Source organism: Malus domestica, chromosome 09 (assembly GCF_042453785.1).
Source record: "Malus domestica chromosome 09, GDT2T_hap1".
In the NCBI taxonomy this organism is placed as follows: domain Eukaryota; kingdom Viridiplantae; phylum Streptophyta; class Magnoliopsida; order Rosales; family Rosaceae; genus Malus; species Malus domestica.
Genome location: NC_091669.1, coordinates 35,763,440 through 35,787,354, shown reverse-complemented (window position 1 = coordinate 35,787,354; position 23,915 = coordinate 35,763,440). Strand labels below are relative to the sequence as shown.

Sequence of the window (23,915 nt, the reverse complement as noted above, 5' to 3'; positions counted from 1 at the left end):
AAATAACATTTTGTTTCAATTTTTACCGAACTGAAATATATAATTGGTCATGAGTTCAAATCATATACCTTCACATTACATATTTGTAACTCTAATTAATATCCCACATAAGAATATAGATTTAGATACAAGAATTTGTCGGAATCAAATTAATGGCCTCCGAACAAAGAGTTGGTATTATTTGCATGCTAAGAGAAAGAACAACTCACATGACATTAAGAAAGTGTACTCAATTCTTTGCAAGTCATTCTTGCTTTAGAGAAAATGAGGAAACGAACAAACATAAACCCAATGCATGAACAAGATTGATTAGCCGGATTACAAGTACTTTCGACACACGGTTTTTAGAGTTATTTATTTATTTATACTTTATCTATCTAAGTTCTTGTTTTGATTTTAAGCAACATTTGCACGAGATTGAGTTATTTTAGTTTTTATTGTGAACGATACTATTAATTAGAACTTACGAAAAGAATAATAGAGTTTAAACTCGAAACACGATGAATTGACAATCTAGTGCTTGCATTTGAGTTTTAAAATCTAATAGAACATTGCATTATTGTATTGAGGGAGGGATGAGTGAGACTTGTGACTTATAAGTGAATAATTAAGATAGTTTTTTGAGGGAAAATTTTATTTAAACTCATATAACCCCTTTCTACACCAAACTTACTCTCTACACCCATATTATTTTTAATGAAAGTAGTAATATTTCTTTAAACCCAATTTTATACCTAAATTTACAAGAAAACTAATGAAAGGGGCTTGAAAACTTTGAGTTTTAACGATAAGGACAAAATAAATGGTAAAGTGAATAGTATCAGGATTGACTTTTTAGTGTAAAAATATGATTTTTCGTTAAAGTGAACAGTACCGAGAGCTTTTCGTTAAAGTTCCCTAAATTTACCCTCACTAACGCAATTGAAAATGTGAATTTATCTTTACACCCATTTAAAAAATAAAATCTCAATTGAATAATTTGGTGAAATTTCTACTTGTTTACGAATCTTCCATATACTTTCTTGACATCCATGTCCCCCATGATTGTATTTGCATAAGCATAAAGTACATGCTTTCATATGTCTATACTTAAAACACCATAGAAAATAAACTAATATTAACTTTTCTTTCTATGCAGATATTGTGATATGCGGCTGTTAGGCGGGAATGCTAGGGGTATCGACGAAGCTGTCATAGGTGTAGAGAATGGTGATGCACAATTTGTGTGGCCCGTAGCGGTGGAGGATGAGCTTGCCAAGCTCTACCATGGAGATGATGTGTTATACTTAGAGGTGACTTATCGTCGGGAACACTCACCTCCTTCTCAAGCTGGGAAACTACTTCTTTTCCGTTTGAAATATTCAACCAAGAATATAGTCTTAAGTCCAAAGTGAGGCTTCGCCACCACCTACACAGCGAAACCCAAACCCCCCAAACCCATCTTCTCAACTTTATGTGTTGATTGAAACTCAAAAACTCTCATCTTCTCAACACTATAAAAAATAGAAATCAAACGAGAAAAAAAAAGCATTTCAACGTAGGATCAATGTAGGGTTTTAGCCAACATAGGATAAACATTATATGATGTGAGTTTATTGATAAATTTCATTTTATTATTAATTTTATTTTGTACTTAATGGTAATCATGCAATAAGATAAAAAGGATAATTCACATTTAAATTTAAGTTGAATGTAGAAAGAGGTTATACAAGTTCAAATAAATTTTTTTTTTTTTTTAGTTTTTTATAAAATTAATGTTTCCATGTTTTTGATAACATATAAAATTGCTGGGTAATGGGTATTTATGTAGAAAAGAATCGTAGATATGGACATGTGATGTAATATGCAAAACCGCGTTTGAGAAGGACGCGAGACACCTGTCCGCCTTTTAGCTCATAACTTAACATGGAAGAAAACAAGTGGTTATGGTTGTGGGGTCCGTAAGACTGATGGATGGTTTTATGGATGTCCAACACCTCTTCCCTCCTCCGCCTCAAATTAATACCAAATTTGGCCCATTTGTGGCCCATTTGTCCATCAACCACCAATCGCAGTCATAGAGAGACAGGTGGCAGGCAGGCAGGCACGGTGGTCAAACCTCATCCCCACAGGCCACAAGTGCCCTCTCAAGTTCCAACCACGACAAATTTTTCAGTAAGCTCTAGGTGTTGCACTACAAGTCATTATAGATTGAAGAAAGTTTTATTTTTTAAACGTCCCTCCACTTGCATAATAAAATATGTTGTGCTACTTCATATTCTGAGTATAATGAAAAATTTCTACCAACCACGACCACCATTCTATTTCTACCTTGCTTTCAGAGGCAGAGGCAAATGCGGTTTATCTATTTATCCATTAACATTAATTTAATTATAATTAAATATGATTTCTTGAGCAAGCCAACGCTAACCCTATGAATTTGGAATTTTGGAGGGAGGGAAACAACTAGTAAAACCTTATGGGTTAAAAGGAAATTATTATTGACACTCTAAACATCTCATTTAGTATTCTAAACTTTTTAAAGTTAGAATGAAAAATACACTTATTGATAATATAGAATAAGATTTTCGAAGTACTAATAACAATTCTTTAATTAAATAACTCAGTAGACCTGTAAACGGGTCGGATTTATTGGGTTTGGGTAGGGTTCAACCCAACTCGTTAAGTTAACGGGTCATCCGAACTCAACCCGTTAAGCTAACGAGTCACCCGTTAACACCCGTTAACAATTATTATTATTATTATTATTTTGCATAAAGTTTATTTTTTGTTATTAAAGATTTACTAAAATTACTAAAATATCCCCAACTAACGGATGTTAATGGATCCTAACAGGTCTAAAGAGTTGACCCAAAGTGACCCGTTATTTAACGGGTTGTTAACGGGTTCACCCGTTAGCGATCCGACTCGTTAAGCATCCATCCAAATACAAATATTAACGGGTTAGGTCGGGTCGGGTTAACGGGTTAAGTCCAAAATGCCAGGCCTATAACTCAGCTTATATTTTAATAAAAAAAAATTAACGCAGCTTATTATTATTATAACTGCCGTTAACCGACCGTTGATTATTCGTCATCCAATTCCTTGCTATGACCGATCGCCTTCTCAATTCTGATTGCAAACGACGGCTCCAGGCTCCAGCTGCTACTGCCGGGTCATCTCATCTGATTATGTCCCCATCGGATCGAAGGGGAGAGAGTTTCCCGTTTCCTACGCTACACGTGTCCCATGCATGCATATATCACAGTCCCTGGATCCCTATCTTCTAATTCACCAAATCAGAGAATTCGTGCCATTAAAATTTGATCCAACGACTGAAGTTATTATAATTTTTCAAGTGAGCTCCTATTTGTAGATGTTCAATCAAATTTCAACAACACGGATTTCTAATTTGATAGATTAAGAGGAAATGATCCGGAGAAAGGATCCCTTGACGTGTGTTGACGAGAGGCCCCCTCCACTTCCAGATTAACAAAGACCTTATATTCTACTGCTCATCGCCTTATGAGTTTGATACATAATCATTATCATTGCTTGAGTGTGTGATTTAATCGTTGTGTCCAAGATAAAAAATAAAAATAAAAACAAATGGAAATTAGAGGATAGGAAGAACAGGTGTTCATTTGCTAAAACCCAAAGAACATGGAGTAAGGAGGGTGATTTTTGGAAGGATTGGATCCGAAGCAAAGGTCCCAATTTCCATTCTTAAAGTTTTATTTCGGATCACAATTTTCAATTTTGAGTTTTTTTAAATGTTTGTATTCTGAATTTTTCAGGTAAAAGAATTGAAGGGCCGAATAAAAAGTTCCAATAAAAATTGCACCCCTAGGCAGTAGGCAGGTCACAGGACATAGAATGATAGAATCAAAGAAACTATGGAACGTATGAAAGTCGTCCATTTACAAAATTGACCCAATCCGTCATTCACTGGGTTAATTTTGATATTCTTGACAATGGCTATTACAGGGTTTTTACTACTTATGTACAAATACTGTACAAGGAATTAGTAAAGTAATACTCACCAGTTGATTCTGTCATGTGGGAAATCTTAGGCAGTTTGAAGCTCAGACCTCTCTGTTTTCTTGTTTCTCTTTGTTTCAGCAGTGCCCTCCTCAACTGCTGTTTTCTTGTTTCTCTTTGTTTCAGCAGTGCCCTCCTCAACTGCTGGTATCCTTGCTTGACCATCATCTACAAGCTTGAGATTATATAAAGAGTCTATCAATGAATCAGCTGAGTCTGAAGCCTCTGTTTTCCCCGCGCTGTTAACCCTGCTGCTCAGGATTGGTTCGTGAAGGTTTTCACGTCCTATATCCAGCTCTAATTTCTTCAACTCCTCTTCAATGCTTTCTTCATCATTAACTGTGTAAAGGGAAGTTGCTTCTGTGAAAGCCAAATACATCAGATAGGATATTTAATACCAAACGCATTCCTGACAATTCAACCACTACTTAATTGATTTTAACTCAAGAAGAGAAATTACCTAGAACATTTTCTATTTCCTTTTGTGTATCAATGCATTCCTCTATTTCTTGTAAGCTATGCTGGACTTCTTCCACACTAATCTTATTTTCCTTGATAGCTTGAGCTCCAATTTGAATGGCTTCAGAAACCTGCCAACAAGCCAAAATGGATCAGCTTACTAAAGATTCCCCCATTTCAAAAATTATTCAATTGCTTCAATTATTTACACACTAATACATATGATTATCTTCACTCCTAAAATTACCTTCTTCGTTGATTCGGCACTTGCAATAACATCAAGGACTTCCTCCACTCTATTCAAGAGAGCTGCACATTTTTCTCTACTCTCATTGGCCAACTTTAACTCCCTTGCATGCCTCAGCGCTGCTTTCTTGTTTCCAGATTTCAAACAAGCTAATGCTGATTTTCGTGACCTGCACATGAAATAAAACACACTCAATCACTAGGACAAACACGCTTGTTTTTATCCACATAAGAAAACAGATATAAATCAAGGGAGCATAGAAGACAACAATTATAATGTAGATCTTTAACAGTTCTGCACCCAACATTTCTGTAACAAACAAATCCGTTCTAATTGTCCATGGTTACTAATGTTGACGGAACTTTCCAACCAGCTGGCACAAGCCAGAGATATCAAATAAGTCCAGAAATGATGAGCCAAGGTAATGATAACGTAAATATTATCATGATACAGCAGAGGCAATCTCTGTTACAGTTCATATAAGCCCATTTGTTTATAAGTGATTTGAGCTACCATAGATGTCATCATGTCACACAATGCCATTGACTGAGAAATGAGTGAGTATGTTGATTGAGATCTATGAAAAGATGGTCTCACATTCTCCAACAAGAAAGTCAGAAAGTAGAGTAATAAGAGTGAGAAAAAGTTACGTTTCATAACGTTGGTCAATCACATGAAGTTGCTGTTGAAGCTTTTCTGTTGTCCAAATCAAGTGCAGAACATCACAATCTAGACTTGAAATACTTGGAAAGGAAGATGCTGAGAGGGAAAGTTTCACACCCTGCAAAAGAAAAAAGCCAGAAACCAAACAAATCTCAATTTACGTGATCATATGAAAAATGATTTTCAAAGCTAAAGGAAACAAATCCATTGTGCATAATTACAAAGAAATAGGATAGAAGAATGACAAGTAGAACCCGTACTACCTACCTCTATGAGGTCTCCCTTGGAAAGAGAGAGATAGCGTGCCTTGGCTTGCTCTACCAAGTGAGACAAGACCGCTGAAGCTTCATCGGGTCCTCCACATAAGTCCTGGAACTTCTTCAGGGTGATGACGCATGAAGAAGTCCAATGGCATTCAGATAAAAGCTTCACAACTTGAGCAGCTTTATCCTATACATTCACACCCAACAAAAACCCCAATCAAATGACCAAGAATAAGAAGTTAAAACCAAAGTGATGGAGATGGAGATGGAGATGGAGAAGAGAAAAACGAATGCCTTCAAAAGTGAGGTAAGGATGAGACGATCTTGGGACATAAGAAGCTCCGGAGTGGACCTCCTGGTCCCAGTCCTACTGAGCATTGCCATGGAATTGGAAAGTCTGGTAAAAATCTTGGAGAGACGCCCTGCAGTGGGGTCCACAAGATCCACACTGAGAACAACCTCACCTTCATTATACATTTCATACTGCAATAACAAATAAACAAGAAATCAAGAAAATGTTGATGTTCCTAACCAAAACATCCATAGATGATAGGGAGTGATACCAGAACTGTGGGGAGGCAGAGAGGGGCGAGGCCTCCTCGATTGAACCAGTGGGTGTTGAGGCGAGAGGGGGAAATGAAGAAAACGCCCAACTGGCGAGCGACGCAGAGGATTAAATCTCTCCAGAAGAAGTAAACGGGTTCCCAATCGGATCTCTGCCCGCTAAACGCCTTGAATCGGGCTCTCGTCATCACTTGGTCGTCCCAATCGCCCACTGCTTTCCCTATCAACTCCCTCACTCTCTCACTCTCACTCTCTTCCATTTTTCGACTGTCCACCGCTTCCTTCCCAGTTTCAATTTCAATTTCTAAACCCCAACCAAATTCAAATAATCAACTCAACTCCAATTTGCAAACCCCCAACCTAATGAAGATGGTGTGTCGTCTCGTTGCTCATCTCCCAGTTTGTGATCTTGGCCCATTTACTTATAATGATTTAGCCCAATCCATTGTCCATTATCTATTAGCTAGCTCGAGCTTCGCTCTTCTAAGCATTAAAGATAATAAAGGACAATTAAAAATTAAGAATTTTAACGAAAAGTTCACGGTACTGTTTATTTTAACAAAAATCCATATTTTTACACTAAAAAGTCAAACTTGGTACTATTCACTTTACCCTTTATTTTGTCCTTATGATTAAAACTCAAAATTTTCAAGTCATTTTCATTAGTTTTCCTTTAAAAATAATATTCTACTTCCAAGATCACACAATTGTAGCAAGAGACAAGTTGAAATGTCTCTATGAATCTTTTCAGTCCCCAAAAAGATGAACTGTCGTAGCGAATCCACTAACTGGTCCATTTCTAAAAGAAAAGTGAAGAAAAAAAAAAGGTTGAAAATATTTATATGTATCAAGGAACTTAGGGCGAATGTGGGGAAGACAAAGGCCTCGTATATGGACATCTGTTATGTAATGTATTTAGCCTAAGTTCTTATTCTCTGTCTTACCTTATGTTATTTGAAATGTTTGTTTTATATTTTGGTGACCAATTGATAAAAAATACAAAAACAAAGAGAAACCAATAAACAGGTGAAACGTTGCACAACTAGGGGTGGTTCGGTATCCCATACCGAAACCCTTGTTCCGATTCCCAAACCAAATTTTTCGGGAATCCCAATTTAAATACCGATCCCAAACCAAACTTTTGGGAATCCCAATTTTCGGGAATCCCGAAATAGTTTTGGGATTTCGCGACAAATCGGGAATCCCGAAATGGTTTTGGGCTTTTGGACTAAAATTTGACATATTATGCTTATGTAACTCATTGAATGAATTGTTATACTGTGCAAACATATCAAGCAAGTCTCATTCACATCTCTTGATGGTTTAAATGCAAATATAATCTCATATCGGGGCACAATCATTGGATTGCAAACTGTAAACTTTGCTTGAAGGCTCTTAACCTGACTGACAAACATTGCTACCTTGCATTGCTTTGCTGTCCATTTACCAGTAATCTGCATATGTAAAATACATATTTACAATGCCAACAAGCTCCATTTATTGGTGTAAACAGTAAAGAGAATCAAGCATAGTAACTAGCTGATCCAACATTCTTGGTTTCGACATAAATAAAACAACATTGCTTACGTCATATCATAATTCATAACATATTTCATTCTCTGTAATAAGTTCAAACCATAAAGTCCATAATCAACTATAAAAGAATAATATATATGTATAAATATATATATATATATATAATAATTAATAATATATATTTTCGGTTCGGTATGGGATTCCCGAAATATCAAGAAGCCAATCCCGAATCCCGTACCAAAATTTCGGGATCGGTTCGGGATAGCATCCCAAAAATTTCGGGAATTTCGGTTTGGGAAATTTTTGGTTTGGGTTCGGGATTTTTGGGAATTTTTTCCACCCCTAGGCACAACATGTAAAATTCATAGAAGTTTAGATTTGGAAATGAAGAGGGAAGAATGAGCAAACATCAAACAATTAACTTATGTTTTTTGTTATCATGGAATTTGTAAGTATTTGTGCACTTTAAGTTAACAGGGTCAATTTTTATTTTTTTCATGTGACATTTTTACGCTAAGAAGTGGATAAATAAATTAGTTTTGAACTCGTCGTTTATGAAATTTAAACCTCATACGTCTTACTCACAAGTAAGAGGAAAGAGGAAAACTACTATACTCAAATATCAAGGACCATTTGATTTGAGCATTTTATAACACTATGCTAGTCATATACGCAACGTTATATGTTTGTAATTTAAATTTGTCTATTATTTATTATAAAAATCTTTTTATCACTTCTTTGAAAATCAAAATTTGGGCGTGACTTTGAAGAAGGGGTTAAGGGGTGGCTTTGAAGTGGGAGACGTAGGTTTAAAGACAAAAACTCCTCCATTTTTCTTTTTATTTTATTTTATTTATTTTATTTATTTTTAAATAGAATACATGACATTTGAGGTTCATGTAAAAAACTGGAAATTTGAGTAATATGTAATTACTAAATTGCCATGTCTTTTAATTTTGTTTAGGTTTAATGAGAGGGTTATAATAGTATTTTCATGAAGTTACTATTGACAAACAGAGTTCTATTAGGTTAGATGAATTGTCAAATCTAGTTTTGACCAAACACCCGCTCTTTCAAGGGAGGAGAAAAGTCATATGTATTAAGGTGATTAGTCTCAATTTCCTGTGAACGAACCGAAGAAATCCGGCCGAGTCTCGCTTGCTTTCCTTCCCGTACTCCTGCTCTAGGCTTTTACTACATCATATTCATTCTTCAACTGTGTATATTCATGCGTTACATGAAATCACATTTAACGAAGGATGGGATAATTCGTACCAAGTACCAAATACAGACAGACTCAATGAGATCACTGTTATATTTCTACGCAGGAAATGCAAGAGAGCAAGCCATTTGGTTACTTTCAAGGCCTGCAAGAAGCAAGCTTCGGGTCCGGGGCTATCTGGTTCTAAATATTTCTGTGTGGTGAGCTGAGCTGTACGCAGTTTGTGTATCAACTTAGAATGCCCTCTTTCAAACACAATGCCAGTTCGTGTTTCAACTGGAGCATCTTTCCATGCGCCATCTGCATTTAGTGAGACAATAAGTTAGCTATACCAGATGCCTACGCATTATCCCAAATAAAAAGAGCTAGATGAGATGACAGGCTGATTATTACAAAATGACAATTTTTTTAAGCATCTTAAGTTCTTAACCCAACTACGAAGTCCATGACTCCACAGTCAGTGAATGACACCTGCGGGATTTCTTTTTAGGGAGTTAAGAAGATAAATCCCTGCTAGATGAGAGTAAGATTGAGAGGATTTCGTAGGTCCTGTTTTTCTCACGAGGTCTATTGAGTGACACGCACTGAAAAGTGCATACTATGCTGGAAGTGATCTAATAGCTAGCTAGATATATACACAAAATATATGCCGCACCAACTTATTGTAAGTTTATAACTTTATAGCTATGTACTTACAACCAAGGCAAAACCAACATGCAACACAGTTACATTATGCAAATAATTGCACGAAACTCCATAATAAATTTGACATAGATAGAAGGAAAACTTGCCTTTTGAGTGACTTGGATTCTTCTTTGGGCATCATTGAATTGGGTCTCAATTGCTTCTTCCACTTGCACGAGAAGCTTTCTGTGTGATGCTTCTGTAAGTGAAACATAATCAAAAGAGTGTACCAGGATTTGGAATGTTGTTTGTTTGCAATGAGAGTACAAACACTTTTAGCTCATCTGAAAAGGCCTTTTACAGTACGGTCTGGGTTCAACATCAATGATTTTTGCTGTATAACATAATGCGGCCATGCAAACAGAGTTCTAGCTGCTTATTTAGTTCATCATTATCATACCAATAAATGCTGGATTTGTGTTGATTTCAACGCATGTAGTCTATATAAGCATAGGATGCATGGAACTTTAATGTATGTAGTCAGCATTCATAGACTCCTGTGACTATGGAGATGTCACCATATTAAACTATCATCGGGAGGCTTGTATATCTATTATTTAGCTTATTGAAAGTATAATTTATCGGCAGAATCATGATTGACATGATATAACACCTATACAAACACATTTCAGTAATGAATTGACACAAGAAGACAATACAAATATAATACATGTAGAGAAGCTGCCATACTTTGCTTATCAACAGTTCCCTTAAACTCTGTCAGGTACACTTCCAGCCCTTCAAGTGTGCTCCTGCATTCCTGAAGATGCTGATTGACTTGTTCCTTGAACTTGTCATAAATCACTTTCAATTGTTCTTGTTGCTCTGCATAAAAAAGGTGGGTTTTCAGGCATAGCTTCAATGAGAAGAAAATCCCAATTCCAGGTGCATGCAGGCTAAACTGATTATATACTTTGTGATTTCCATGAAGCCCTCCCTCCAAGAAGAAAATATGGAGTGTGATTTTCAACAAAAAAAAGTACTCAGTGTAGATTAGGGATTTCCAATATATTAAATGTTAAAAAGCTAGAGCGTCCAATCTAAAAACCAATATAATGTTTGGTGTGAGATTCTTTATTCTCAAAATCACACACCCCCCCCCCCCAAAAAAAAAAAAAAGAAAAAAACCACCCCCCATGTGCAACCTAATTGGGTCAAACACGTGGTTTATCATATTGGGGTGATGTGGAACATATGTGGCCAAATTGGACAAGATGAATTGTTGTTTTGATACCATGTTAAGCTGGACCACCCAACCAAAACCAGTTACCAATTGATAGGGAGGCCTAGGATTTACATATTACGATGAAAGGCTTGGAACGTTTGATGCTAGACTTCATATTCTCAACAATAAACAATTTAAAACATGTCAACATTAAAACAAGCTAGCTCTGTTTCCTATTATGATATTGGTATATCATATCATCCTATAGCCAAACAAACCACCGCATGACATAGGGGATAACCTATTATGATATTGGTATATCATTTATTCCTATAGCCAAACAAACAACCTCATGAATTAGGGGATAGAAGGAACAAATGCCCCAGTAGAACTTGCAAAATCACCCAATGCAGGCGAGTATTGCCAAAAAGCCAGCAAATTAATTTTCAGGAACTAATCACATGATAGAACACACTAAAGGAAGGGTGACTATGATCGATGATATAAGTGATTACCTAGATACATTTAAATCTAACAATAACTCTTTTCACATATGTCATAAATATCTGTCAGGAGTGTGTACAGTTCAGCTTGATCAAACCACCCTTAAACAGAAAAGTGGAAGGACATAAGTATTTGGAGATGGAAACATATTTTTAAAATTAGTTACTTATAAGATTCAAATAACTCAATCCAAAACATAATAATTATAATAACAATAAACTGAAAATATCAGAAATACAACTTTTACTACCTTCAAACCTTGATTCCAGCCTTTTTCTCTTTGATTTACTGAGGTTTGTGAGCTTTCCTCTGAAAATCATCCAAAACATCTAAGAAATTGTTGAAATTAATAGAGAAACCTCAAACCTGTCAGTTGAAAGTACCTACATGTCTGTTTGAATCTGAGACTCAACGGTTTGCAGCTGCATATGTACCTCCGCAGCAACAGACATTAAAATTTCAGAGGATTTCCTATTAGTTGCTGACCTCATTTTGGCTTTAAGTTTTTCTAATTCCAATGTAAACAATTCAACAGCCCTGAAACATTATCATGTGCAACACATAAATCACAAACGGGTAGCAAGTATAACTGCACCAAATCACATATGACAACACAAAGAACAGAGAGGAGAAAACCTAGCCAGTCCATCCACTAGATTAGGCTCTGAAGGTTCCTCTATCCAGTTATCTTCTTCAGTCCCTGCAACATCAAAATGTTAATGCATATTAAGAGAGGGTGAGGTAGCTGAAACCTTTAAATGAATAAATGTGTTGCTTTGTGGCTGCAGAGCCTGTCCTGTAGAAAGTTGGAATATAGTTTTTCAGCATTACTTATTTCTGGAGGGAATGTATATTTTTCTAAGAAACCTACAGAACAGTTAGATAACTGAAGTGGCTATCATTCTTCCGCGGGGCAGGGGAGGGGGAAAGAAACATATGGCAGCTTCATATATCATACAATTTGTTACGGTAAAATTGGCTATTCCTAAACAAAACGCCTGAGTCTGTAATGTCTTAGACTAGTACATGTTTTCGATTTTATTTACTATAGTCTAAGTTTGTCTCTCGTGCTCTCGATCACAAGAATAGTCAACGTTTCAGAGACATCCACTTCTGTAAGTTTGTCATGCATAAGGATTTCATGTAGTTAGGTTTATCTTGGTTCAAATACAAATACATTTAGTTTTGGCTGCATGTTCTTGAACTTACGAATCGACTGATTTGGTTATATGTTATGGACTAAACTATAGGTTTGTACTTAATGAATCAGTTCACTTTTGTTGCCGTGTTTGTATAGGATGTTAGTTAACATCTAATTAACTTGATAATTTTGCATGTTTATCAAGTTGATAATTACAAGAGTTTTTTTTTTTTGTTTTGTTTTAATCCTATCACATGCATATCTATTTTGAATGCATTATCTGATTCACGTTTGGTTTAATTGCATTGATTGGATATGATTGGATATTATATATAGGATTAGATTTTGCCCATTAAAAGCGGCTGCATATGCATTTAGGTTTTTCCGTATGGTATAAACACTAGCAGCAATGCATTAAACAGACAGAAAATTCATGTGCCGCATGCCCAGGGATAAGTCAGTTTACATTTTCATGAGTCAGAGTATGTCTTCAGTTTGCTTTTACCACATAATGTATCATTTGAAAGCAAACGTTTGTTAGCAGCCCTAAGTGCACCAAGAGTTATTTTCGTTTCAGAAAAATCAGTTTTATTGCCAAGTGTTTTTTAAAGAAAATATTAGTTTTTGTTCACTGATTTTTCATGCGCTTCAATTGAAATCAATTATGAAAATGTGCCTTGTGATTTTCATAATTGGTTGATTTTCAAAATCATTTCATTTCATATATTATGCATGATCGCGTTAGTATCTTGCAAAGTTCGAGGAGACAGTGATTGACGGCCGCGTTAGTGTTGTGTCATTTCCACTCGAAGGCTGAAGAGAGATCGAGTAGCAAAGCGCGGAGACAAAACTGCCTACTAGTATGCGTGTCTAGTTGATGAGTTTTGTAAGTCTTTCTATACTTATTTCTCTTAGTGTTTGTCCTGGCTTGGGAGCCCGAGGATTTTCCCAGTTGTGGGTTTTGCCTTGTTAAATCCTACATCATGTGTGCACTTTTTATTTATCGTTTTAATTGCATATGAGTATGATAGTTTGATAGGTGATGTGAATGTGGATTTAATTTGAGTGTGGATTTAATTTGAGAACTGAAAATTAAATTGAAAATTGAATTGGATTTTTAAATTGGAACCTATTCACCCCCCTCTAGGTTAAACTAGTACCCATCCTAGAACTTTCACAATTAAAATCAATTGTATTCTAAAGGTGCTTAATCAATCAAGCATGCTTAAGTTCAGCAGTTAATTTTGAGAAAAAAATGCATTTATCCTACAATATAGATAAGGGTCTGGGTGAACATACAGTCAAGTCCTTGGATAATAGGAGAACCTTCTCCACAATTCCTCAAGTCCCCCTCTTCAGATGATGATGAAAGAAGGCCATCTTCTGCAGCATTTTCTTCCATATCCGGTGTTGTTTTTCTCAATGGTGAATCCTTGAGTTCCTCTACAGCATCCTGAAGTTCAATAAGGAAAGACAGAAGGAAGAAATAAAATACTAATCAAAGAATGGTATACTGTGAAACTATCTTATCAGAACCATTCAATAACAAAGGATACAGAAGATTTTGCTTGTTCATTATCACAACAATCTTGTTTTGGAGTCCAGAAAGTACTGAAACTTCGAATGTCTCCCACAGTAAATCTCCTCTCTGTTACAGCAGGACTACTAGCATCTACCATTTGGTCTGATTTTGGGATTGAGGTAGGGGAAGAACTTGATGTGGGTGTTTTAATTCCAAATTTGGGACTCAGATCATCTGCTTCTGGATTAGTAGCTTTCTTCAAGCTTGGATTGCCATTGTCTTCCTGGTAGTCTTTATTTGCTGGAATGACAAAATCTGCCTTAAATTTCTTGTATTTGAGTGGTGATCGGCAGATTTCCTGCTTTTGAATATTTTTTTCCAGTTCATGATACTCTCTTTTATTCTCATGTTGGCAACCACGAGAATCTCCTATTTTCTTGCCTACAGAACTATTTTGCTTGGCAGGTGATTCTGGCTCACTCCTAATAATCTCTTTTTGAGTCTTAGTTGATTTATCCTTTTCAGGAAGGCAGATCCCATGCGACTCAGTTCTGAAACTTTTGACCCCTGTCTTCTTCCGCATAGACTTTGAGGATCCACCACCAGAAAAGCCATGTAGCTTCCCATCGCAGTCTTGTTCAAAGGAAAATATGTTGTTCTCTTGCTGTTTCAGTTTGTAACCAGAGGATGGACCATTTTTTGTACTTGTCTGCTGTTTTTTGGTTGGACCTCTCTTTCGGCTCAATGAATAAGTCACAGGTCTCCTGACAATATTATCAAGACTTTCAGAATCCATTTCTATAGTATCTGAATTTTGTCGGGGTTTGATAAATGCATCACCCTTGTCATCATACTTTTGCTCTGGTATATGCTTAGGCTTGACAACTGTGGAACCCATTTGATCAAATTCTGGCTGTGGATTTAAATTACTATCACCAACCTCAGGAGGCTGAGATTTGGAATACTCATCAGGTGAAGAAACAGTTCCCAATACCTCCCAAAGCTTCATTTTGAGAGTTTCGGTTCTCCTGCTTTCTGTTGCATCTGTTTTATCCACTGTCACCTCCTTGTCTGTTGCATCTGTTTTATCAACTGGTGAATCCTTATCCGTCATTACAACTTCCTGTGCAGTCACAAATGTGAAATCCTGAAGTTCCACTGATCCATCCTTCTCTCCCCTCTTTCTGTAGCTAACTCCATCAAAGTTCTGCTTCTTACCATCAGACTGGAAAAAGGAAGTCTGGTTTGCTAAAAACTGAACAGAATTTGTAACCAGTGCATTCCTTGTTCCATCACATTTGGACTGCTTCCCACTACAAGATGGCAAATCAGAAGACTGTTTTGCATGAAGAGGGGGATCTGAAGTACGCATTTTCTGGTGGAATGATGCAGTACTAATCCATGGGGAATTCACCTGCTCTGGATCCCTAGCTTGTTTTATTTTCTTGGCAGCTGTGACATCTTGCTCCTTGCTTATTTCCTCTGTGGTATTGCCTAAATTAGATGTTCCCCTTTCTGCATTTGGCACCACAGGTTCACCTACCTTGGTGACTCCAGACTTTTTCTTGGTTGATGGGTCTACCACAACTCCAATCGATATCTTTCTCGATTGGCTAGATGGATGATTAATGCTTCCAAAACTCCTACAATTGTTTGTTTGGTCCTGAAACGTAATTGGAGAGGGATTAAGCATATAATTTTTTTTTGTTTTCAATATCGACTAAAATTTCCAAGGATTCAAGTTCATTGGGGATCGCAAATCCCAATTCCACTCTACCATCCTGTTTCCTTTATATATATTATAAGATGTATATCCAAAAGATCATCAAGCAAAAGGGGAAAGACATATCAGGTGAAACAACATTTTCAGATTGAGCAACTCAGTCATGCATAACATGCAAATAACTTATTAAAGAAAGTAAAACCAAAATGGCAACATGAACAACTCAGTGACACAGATGTTAAAAATTAATAGATGAGTAATCATGAGTAAACGATAGCATATATATAATGAGCTTCATAAAAGCTTATGCACCAAGTACCAAATAAGACGATGAACACGAAAAAATTAATTGGAAATTTTAAAGAAACTCAGTCGTTAGCTATATAACTAGGACATATTCAAATGTTAGTACTTACATCCCGTAAGTATTGTAGTGAATCCACCTCCATTGTTTGAGAACAAAGAAGCAGCAAAACTGCAGCTGTGACCTGGACAGTAGACTAAGCAATTTAGTTCAAAAAACAAAGAGAGTTGCGTAAGAGGAGGGGCAGGGCAAGGCAGATAGAAAGCTAATATTATTTGCTGAGGAAGAAAAAAAAAGTGTGAAATGAATCTAAAATAAATTCAATATCATGATAATTCATTTCAGACCATACACAGAGAACCAAGATGGATGGGTAACTTTATTACATAGTTTAGGGTTTCAAAGTTTCTAAAGGAGTGTAAAAAGCACGCACAAAAGTAAAGAGGGATTTACTATTTCTTCATGATTTCTTATCCCAAATTCCTAATTAAACATAGTTTGTAGCACCCAAGATAAAGCTAAGGCGGTGAGAACATCGGAGGAGAACCACCCATCTACAATTTCGAATTCGTCAACCAACACGAAAAAAATCAGTAATTGGTAAATAATCACCAAGTAAAGTATTTCATTGGAATTAAACGATGGTGATACGAAATAAACCCTAATTCACCGAAAATTAACTTTCAGGCGCTCACAACCTTGATGAATTGCAGATTTAGGTTCTGACTCTCAGAGATCACATGACACACCATAGCATACCAAACCAGGAAAATGTACGAATGTGAGAAATTCAAACAATGAAATTAAACAAGTGAAAATCGGAGTTCAAAATCTCATAACCAGAAACTACACGGAAGAAAATGAAAATTAAAAAAAAAAGTCATAGTAAATAGCCTACTGCTTGTTGAGCGTTGATGATCGATGACCTCCAGCTTTCAATTTTCACAATCCAATTTTTTTGCCGACGGCGAATCAGAGAGAGAGAGACGCGGAACACTGAAAAATGTATGAAAATACACGGCGGGAAATACATGTGAGTTTTTCTCCTGGCGCCTGACCGGCTCTATTTTATTCCAGAGGTGTATTGCGCACTCACTTTAAACTCAGTTGACGATAGTACCCCTGCCCATGATGGATACAGGTCCGTTGGGTCACTTGGGTTTCGATATTGGGCTATCTGTAGCTTCATGGACCAGCTTCTCTATTTTAAATTCTCTCTTTAGAGTTTATCCTTTTCTTACATGCAAAAAAATTTAATTGACCCTATAATATTTTAACTTGTTATAATTATTTGTTGATATATAACTTATATTACTCGAGAAGTGTTGAGATGGGCTCAAATTATTCTTTAGGGATCTCAAGTAAGGCTCGACACAAGCTGGGTTAGGCCTAATTTTGAAGGAACAGAACCGGATCAGAGTTTAAAAGAAACTGGTCGAGTCGGGCCGAGTACATCATATTTCATTACAGGAATCGGACTGAATCTGGCCCGTTTGATCCAGGCGGGGTCCATGGGTCCTTGGTTTATTTATTTATATTTTTTTTTGCGAAACCGCCACAGAAAGGAATGAGGACTCTGTTTTTCAAATCTCCGTCTCCGTCGCCTTCAAACTCTCCCTCCAAAACCACCGCCATGTTGCATTTGTCGCCGCGCCACAGCTTTTCTAACTCACTAATGGAAGAGAATATCGAAATCGCTGAGGCCATAATCGCCATGCAGCACTTCCTCATCTCCCAAACCACCAACACCGAGAAGCTCATTCGAGCTCAAAATCTCATGCAATCCGCCATGAAACGTCTCGAGAAGGAGTTTTACCAGATTATGTCCGCCAATCGGGAGTATTTAGATGCCGAAACGATCTCCAGTCGGTCATCTAGAGCCTCGACCCGGACCAGCGTATCAGATCAAGATTCCAAGTCGGAGGATGAGTCACAAGTCGCCATCAAGTAGGTGAACCACATCTCTTGGGTTGTGATGTCTGATTTGAAATCCATTATTGATTGCATGATCCCATCCGGATATGGCAAAGAGTGCTTGAGAATTTACAACATCATCAGAAAATCGATCCTTGACGAAAGCCTTTACCTTCTCGGCGTTGAGAATACAATGTTCTCACAGGTTCAGAAGATGGATTGGAACATTCTAGAGACAAATATCAAGAACTGGTTAACCCAGCTAGGATTAAGAACTTGAAGAATATGAAGAAGAAAAAGAAAAAGAAGAAGGTTCGGAAAGAGAGAGAGATTGGAGGAGATAGAGAGGCAGCTGAGACTGAGAGAGTGAATTTTGAAACCTTGGACTTGGGTAGAAACTAGGGTTGAAACCAACGGTTGAGATTAGATGATAGGTTATTATTCAATCTTGGCCATTCATTATAATTAGAAACGGGTCAATTCAAGACCCGTTTTTCTAAGTATCTGGACTCAGCCCGACCCGTCCCGCCCTGTTTGTTCTCTAAAATATTAAGAACCGGCCTGTATCCGCCCCGAACCGTAATTACCTGCCCCGACCCGCAGTTCATATACCCATTTGCCCACCCCTAGTCTCGAGCAATGGAATGGAACGAAGCAAAGGATTAAGACTACAAGGTTAGTTAATTCTTTTCACATGTAGAAAATAACAAAAAAATTAGCGATTTTAAAAGTAGTATCAAAAGTCGATAGGTAGTTTTAAATAACAAAATTCAACATAAAGGTTTTTTTTTCAACAAACAGTATTATCTATACGAAGGAGAAGGAGTGGGCTTAGCCTCGATAGGTAGTTTTAAATAACAAAATTCAACATAAAGGTTTTCTTTTTCAACAAACAATATTATCTATACGAAGGAGAAGGAATGGGCTTAGCCTCACAATTGGCTAACAATAATATGGTTCAAATTCGCCTTTGGCGAGAGTCGAACCTAAAACCTCTCACTTACAAGTAAAGAAGAATACCACACCGTAGTACTAAGTGGCTCTTTAAAACTTATGTTGAACTGCCACTCAGTACTATGATCTGGTGGTATTCCTATTCACTTGGAAGTAAGAGGTCTTAAGTTCGAATCTTGTAGACGGCGAATTCAATATCAAATTAGGTTGCCCATTGTGTGGCTTAGCCGAACTCTCCCTCCCCTTAGTGTAAAAATATCTCGATGTACTAAAAAAACTTATGTTGAATTGCCACTTAGTATCACGGTCTAGTGGTAATCCTCTTCACTTGTAAGTGAGAGGTCTTAGGTTCGATTATCGCCAAAGATGAATTTAAAGCACATTATTGCTAGCCCATTGTGAGGCTAAGCTCACATTTTCCCCTTAGTGTAGAATATCGTTTGTAAAGCAATAAATAATCCCAAAATTCCTAGAGGCGACACATGGACTTTTAGCTAAAAAGACAAAACTGCCCTTATTAAATGAGCAGTCATCCCACACGTAGCTTAGCATCTTAAGACATGCAGGCTGCAGACTACGACTACTTAGAGCTCCACTGCCCATGGAAAAAGTCAAAAGTATTTAATAACATGATTATCCCTAAATCCTATTATTAATACTTCCAATTGAAGACAAACTCTATCAAGTAAGTAATCTCAATTATATTTAATTAGGATAATTACCTTTATTTCCAAGATATTATTTACACAATATCTTGGGAATATTCTCACCAAATTTAACCTTAATGGTTGGCCGCTCTCCCTATAAACACCCCATTTCTCCACACAAAAATTGGACGTCTTTTCTACATACAGAAAGACCCTAAACACTTCCATCTTTTTAGAGAAAGCCTAAATACTTCCCTTTTTTCTACATATAGAAAAACCATGATGTCCCCCCACTCATCGTAGGCCTATAAGGCTTTTGGTCTTTGACCAAAGGTGTTGACTGTTTTGCAGCCAAAATTTACATCGACAAATTGGTGCTTTCATTAAGAGTTTGATTCAAACACTCGAAAAAGACTCTCACATTCAACGTTTCTTCGTTCATTCGTAGATTTTCCCACACTTACCTTTCTATAGAATTTTCTTATAAATTTTTAGAATTACCCTGAGGAAGAGATATGATGACAGGAAATTCAAAAACCAGGACGAACGGAACCTTCTACGTTCAAGGATACGGACCAGACAATAAGGGTCGCAACATGGATTCATGTCGTCGCTCGTCGAGGCTTACCACGGCAAGAGTCACACCATTACCATCTAGGACACCAATCATGGTTATGCCAAAAACAGCGCATGGAGCATCCCTGCCCACGATGAAGAAGCTGCGGAGCAGCAAACCCACGATGTAGCAGCACTAGCCTAGCAGGCTATGGCTCAACTGGCAGCAGTAGTCCAAAGCACTGCTGACGTAGTAATAGTCCTAAGTTGAACGGATGATTAACGCCCGCGTACCCAGCAGGCAGCCCCGCACCCACGTACACTGTTTGCAATCCAGCCCACCTAAGCAACCCAAATTGGTCTAAGACCAGTTCAATCGTTCTGACTTCAGATTTCTGGATCGACATTTGAACCGGGGGTATTATTACCCTGTTTTCCTACAAATTTGATCAATCCCAGCTAAAATCTAACACCCGGATTCCTCTACACTTTCACCACTCAAGGAGACGCATACCGTCCAAGCTTTTCCACTCCAAATGATGAACAACACTTGTCTCAACAGGTCCTAGAGTTGACAAGCACCATCGCGCAACAAATAACCTTGGTGAATCAATTCTTACAACACACTGAAATGTAACGTGCCCCAAACGAAGTGTCCCGAAGCAAGACAAGGGCAAACGGAGTCCCGGTAAGCAGTCATTCGACCAACCACGAACCGAGCAATCTGGCAACTTACACTCTTGTCTAGGCCATCAAGATAACGTAGACTCCTGTCTTAGAGCACGGATGAGCATGCACTCCCGGTTAGGCCCACGGGCAAGTATACATTCACAGTTGAAGCCACACTTTGATAACCAACATGGACAACCTTCTAAGCGAATTGTTCATTCCTGACTAGGCCCGCAAGAAGCATCATCCACCTCATATCGGAGTAAGTAGCATGACAGACAGAGTTAAATAGTCACTCAATATTACTTAGGTTCAACTGGTAGCATGCTCTCAGCGTAACCACGAGTAGCTTGCTCGCCTACCAAGAACGAACCGCGTGCACCGCAGTCACAACATAGACGAGCCAGAAACCCCACTACCCCCAACAGAGGTAAATTCAAAAGGAAGTAAAGAGGCTCATAACTGAGTGACTGTGCGAATTCCAAAGCATTGAAACCATTGATGAGGCATTTCGACTAGATGTTAACACCATAAACATGTCACCTTTCATAAACAAGATCGAGTAGATGGAGCTGCCACACAAGTTTAACATGCCACACTTCACCTCTTTCAAGGGAGATGAAGACCTGGAGAGGTACAAAAAGGCACTACCACATCACCATGATCTTTAATCGGAGCAACAACACGTTTATGTGCAAAATATTTGCCACCACTCTACAAGGTGAAACACATAATTGGTTCCACACCCTGCCATCATGGCCCATCCAGAGTTTCAACAAGCTTTCTTTGGTTTTCACTAAAGAATACTCATCATACCGCTCAATTAAAAAGAAGTCCAACCACTTGTTCAACATCAAGAAAAACCCAAAAGAGTCGTTTAGCGACTATGTGAAGAGGCTTAAGGCGGAGAAAGTAAAGATAGTCGGCTGTAATGATTAGATTGCTAGCACAAACTTTTAGAAATGACTACTAGCAGACCACCTACTATTCAGCGAACTTATCATGGAAGAAGATTTGACTCTGGTAAACTAATTCACTATGGCAGAGAATCATGCACTTAGGGACGAAGTTCGATAAGCAAACAAGCCACCTAAGCAGCCTTAGAAGAAGTCGGAAATAGCCCAGAAAAAGGTAGACAAAAAGCAGTCCAATGACACGAGCAAGTAGGGAGCCAAGTGTAGAGACCGTTCCTCGATCACTAAGAACTACACCAAGTCCTCTGCAACCTTAAGAGCAAACCTTGGATCAAGCTGCCCAGATAGACGAAGGGATACACTTTCAAGTTGGATTGCACCAAATACTACGCATTCTACCAAGGTCCCGGTGACACGATCGATAACTGCTATACCTGGAAAGATTACCTATAGAAAATATTGAAGGATAGTAAATGTGACAGATATCTAGACAAACCAGCTGCGCAGCCTAAGAGGAATATAGACATAGACGAAGAGCCATCTGCCAAGACGATTTGAATGAACGACATCTTCACTGAATCCGAGCACTTGGAGGCCACCAATAAGTCCAAGACAAGGAAGATCCAGTAGGCCATATCGATCTCACAAGTCCAGCAGCCGACATCAACCCTGAACCTATCGTCGGCTTCATCGAGCAAGATGTTAAAGGTTTAGGCTTCCCACACGACAATGTTTTAGTTATATCTGTTCAACAAGCCTATGCCATAGTTAATAGAATGATGATGGACAACGGCAGCGTAGTACTCTAACTTTCAGTCATTCAGCAGATGGGCTTGGAAACACGATGATATGCCGAACAGATTTACTCACAGGATTCAATGGTCACACATCGACTGCTATTGGCAAAATAACAATCGACGTGAAAACTCCCCCAATGGCCTCAAATAGACATTCACAATAGTTAGTGACTTATGTTCGTATAATGGGATTCTAGGTCGGCACTAGCTAGTAAGACTGGGTGCAGTAACCTCTGTCGACTACCAGAAAATCTGATTCCGCATCCTAGGAAGAAGAGTAAAAAAGATCAAGTTAAGATAGGCCGCATCCTGACGATGCATTGTACACGTTTTGAATGAGTGGAAAAAAGAAGTTTTCTACCTAGTAAAGGTTACTGAGGTGCAGAAAGACGACTCTACCTCAACTAAATAGCAATAATAGCAAGTAGGTCAAGAAGATGCCGAGCATATTTTGCTTGACCCTAAGTAGTGGTCTGACCACATCAACAACTTGGCAGAGGCGTTCAACATCCTTAATGAGTACAAGACGAAGTCCAACCCCGCTAAATGCACATATGAGGTCGACGAGCAATCTTGGATATGAAGTCCCCTACTACTCTGAAAGGAGTATCAAAGTTTGACCAAGCGATTAGCCGCACTCAATTATTTCCCATTGCGATCCACTGCCTTGATGTAAACTTTTCAAGACAATCGAGAAGATGCAGCAAGATAAGAAGTGCGATGAAGCATTTAAGGACTTGAAGATGTACCTGACATCACATCCCTACTATCGACAATAGAGCACGACCTCATGTTACGCGTAACACGGCACTAGCTTCGCGGCTCATTGCATTTATCTTGCACCATAGCTCTCAACTGTGAAAATCATACTTTGTGGCTCCCCACCACGCTGACTCAAGCTCTGCAGCTCACCATTGTACCGATAATTATGTCTGCGGTCTCTAGACTTTAAGACATCCAACAACGGAGCTGAATACAAGGCTTTACCAGCAGACATTCAAAGCAAAAGACTTAGCAGTGAAAAAGCTCGCAATCTATTCCAATTCTCAATTAATCACTAGCCAAGCTACTGAAGAGTATGCAGCTAAACATCCAAGGATGGCACAGCACCTCAAGAAGGTGTGATAGTAGCTCACAACATTTCACGCCTACACCTTCACTAAGGTTCCACGAGAAGAAAAATCTTACATAGATGCGCTAACAAGGCCTAGGCTTCATCCTTGATCATTAATTCAGACGTTTTATTCCGGTCGAGCACTTAGGAAAAACCGAGTATAGAAATAGAACCAGCAGTCGAGGTGTTACAAGTTAGTACAACTCCGATCTGGCAATACCTTATTGTAGACTATTTGTCCAATGAGACACTTCCTGCAGACATATTGAAGTCTAGAAAGCTCCAAACAAAAGTAGCACACTACTACACGTGGATCGACATGCTCATTCGAAGA

At 38.0% G+C, this 23,915-nt stretch overlaps 3 protein-coding genes across 5 annotated transcripts; 1 reads left to right on the top strand and 2 right to left on the bottom strand.

The window, feature by feature from the left end:
- Positions 1-3,785: 3,785 nt before the first annotated feature.
- LOC103444482 (uncharacterized) lies at positions 3,786-6,619 on the bottom strand. Of its 2 annotated transcripts, none has more exons than XM_070804798.1 (8): positions 6,216-6,619; positions 5,947-6,135; positions 5,657-5,839; positions 5,377-5,507; positions 4,727-4,895; positions 4,481-4,610; positions 4,118-4,359; positions 3,786-4,072 (listed from the first exon to the last, which is right to left on the bottom strand). In XM_070804798.1, the coding sequence occupies exons 1-8, from the start codon at positions 6,474-6,476 to the stop codon at positions 4,049-4,051; spliced, it is 1,329 nt and encodes a 442-aa protein (XP_070660899.1). In that variant the 5' UTR covers positions 6,477-6,619; the 3' UTR covers positions 3,786-4,048. The 2 variants fall into 2 exon arrangements, with proteins under 2 accessions (XP_070660899.1, XP_070660898.1); XM_070804797.1 differs by having other exon boundaries at positions 4,118-4,380; positions 6,216-6,617.
- Positions 6,620-8,936: 2,317 nt separating this feature from the next.
- On the bottom strand, positions 8,937-17,087 carry LOC103444481 (meiosis-specific protein ASY3-like). 2 transcript variants are annotated; one of them, XR_011571093.1, is made up of 11 exons: positions 16,916-17,087; positions 16,130-16,201; positions 14,025-15,653; positions 13,768-13,921; positions 11,964-12,027; positions 11,715-11,864; positions 11,578-11,636; positions 11,339-11,428; positions 10,349-10,483; positions 9,766-9,857; positions 8,937-9,274 (listed from the first exon to the last, which is right to left on the bottom strand). XR_011571093.1 is itself a non-coding variant. In XM_008383405.4 (10 exons), exons 1-10 carry the CDS (start codon positions 17,048-17,050, stop codon positions 9,203-9,205), a joined length of 2,562 nt encoding a protein of 853 aa, XP_008381627.2. In that variant the 5' UTR covers positions 17,051-17,087; the 3' UTR covers positions 8,937-9,202. The 2 variants fall into 2 exon arrangements, 1 of the variants encoding a protein (XP_008381627.2); XM_008383405.4 differs by lacking the exon at positions 11,339-11,428.
- A 497-nt stretch (positions 17,088-17,584) lies between these two features.
- Positions 17,585-17,968, top strand: LOC103444494 (exocyst complex component EXO70H1-like). Its single transcript, XM_008383421.1, has one exon. It carries the CDS (start codon positions 17,585-17,587, stop codon positions 17,966-17,968), a length of 384 nt encoding a protein of 127 aa, XP_008381643.1.
- The last annotated feature ends 5,947 nt before the right edge of the window (positions 17,969-23,915 follow it).

Excerpts from the sequence above, each read along its gene's own strand:
- LOC103444481 (XM_008383405.4), bottom strand. The coding sequence starts at position 17,050 with ATGTATTTCCCGCCGTGTATTTTCATACATTTTTCAGTGTTCCGCGTC. Across the intron at positions 11,637-11,714 it reads TCTCAGATTCAAACAGACAT|AGGAAAGCTCACAAACCTCA; the intron begins GTAGGTACTTTC and ends GATGATTTTCAG. Across the intron at positions 10,484-11,577 it reads GCTGGAATCAAGGTTTGAAG|AGCAACAAGAACAATTGAAA; the intron begins GTAGTAAAAGTT and ends TTTTTTATGCAG.
- LOC103444482 (XM_070804797.1), bottom strand. The coding sequence starts at position 6,476 with ATGGAAGAGAGTGAGAGTGAGAGAGTGAGGGAGTTGATAGGGAAAGCA. Across the intron at positions 6,136-6,215 it reads TCTGCCTCCCCACAGTTCTG|TATGAAATGTATAATGAAGG; the intron begins GTATCACTCCCT and ends TTGTTATTGCAG. Across the intron at positions 4,073-4,117 it reads AGAGAAACAAGAAAACAGCA|AGGTCTGAGCTTCAAACTGC; the intron begins GTTGAGGAGGGC and ends AAGAAAACAGAG.
- LOC103444494 (XM_008383421.1), top strand. The coding sequence starts at position 17,585 with ATGAGGACTCTGTTTTTCAAATCTCCGTCTCCGTCGCCTTCAAACTCT.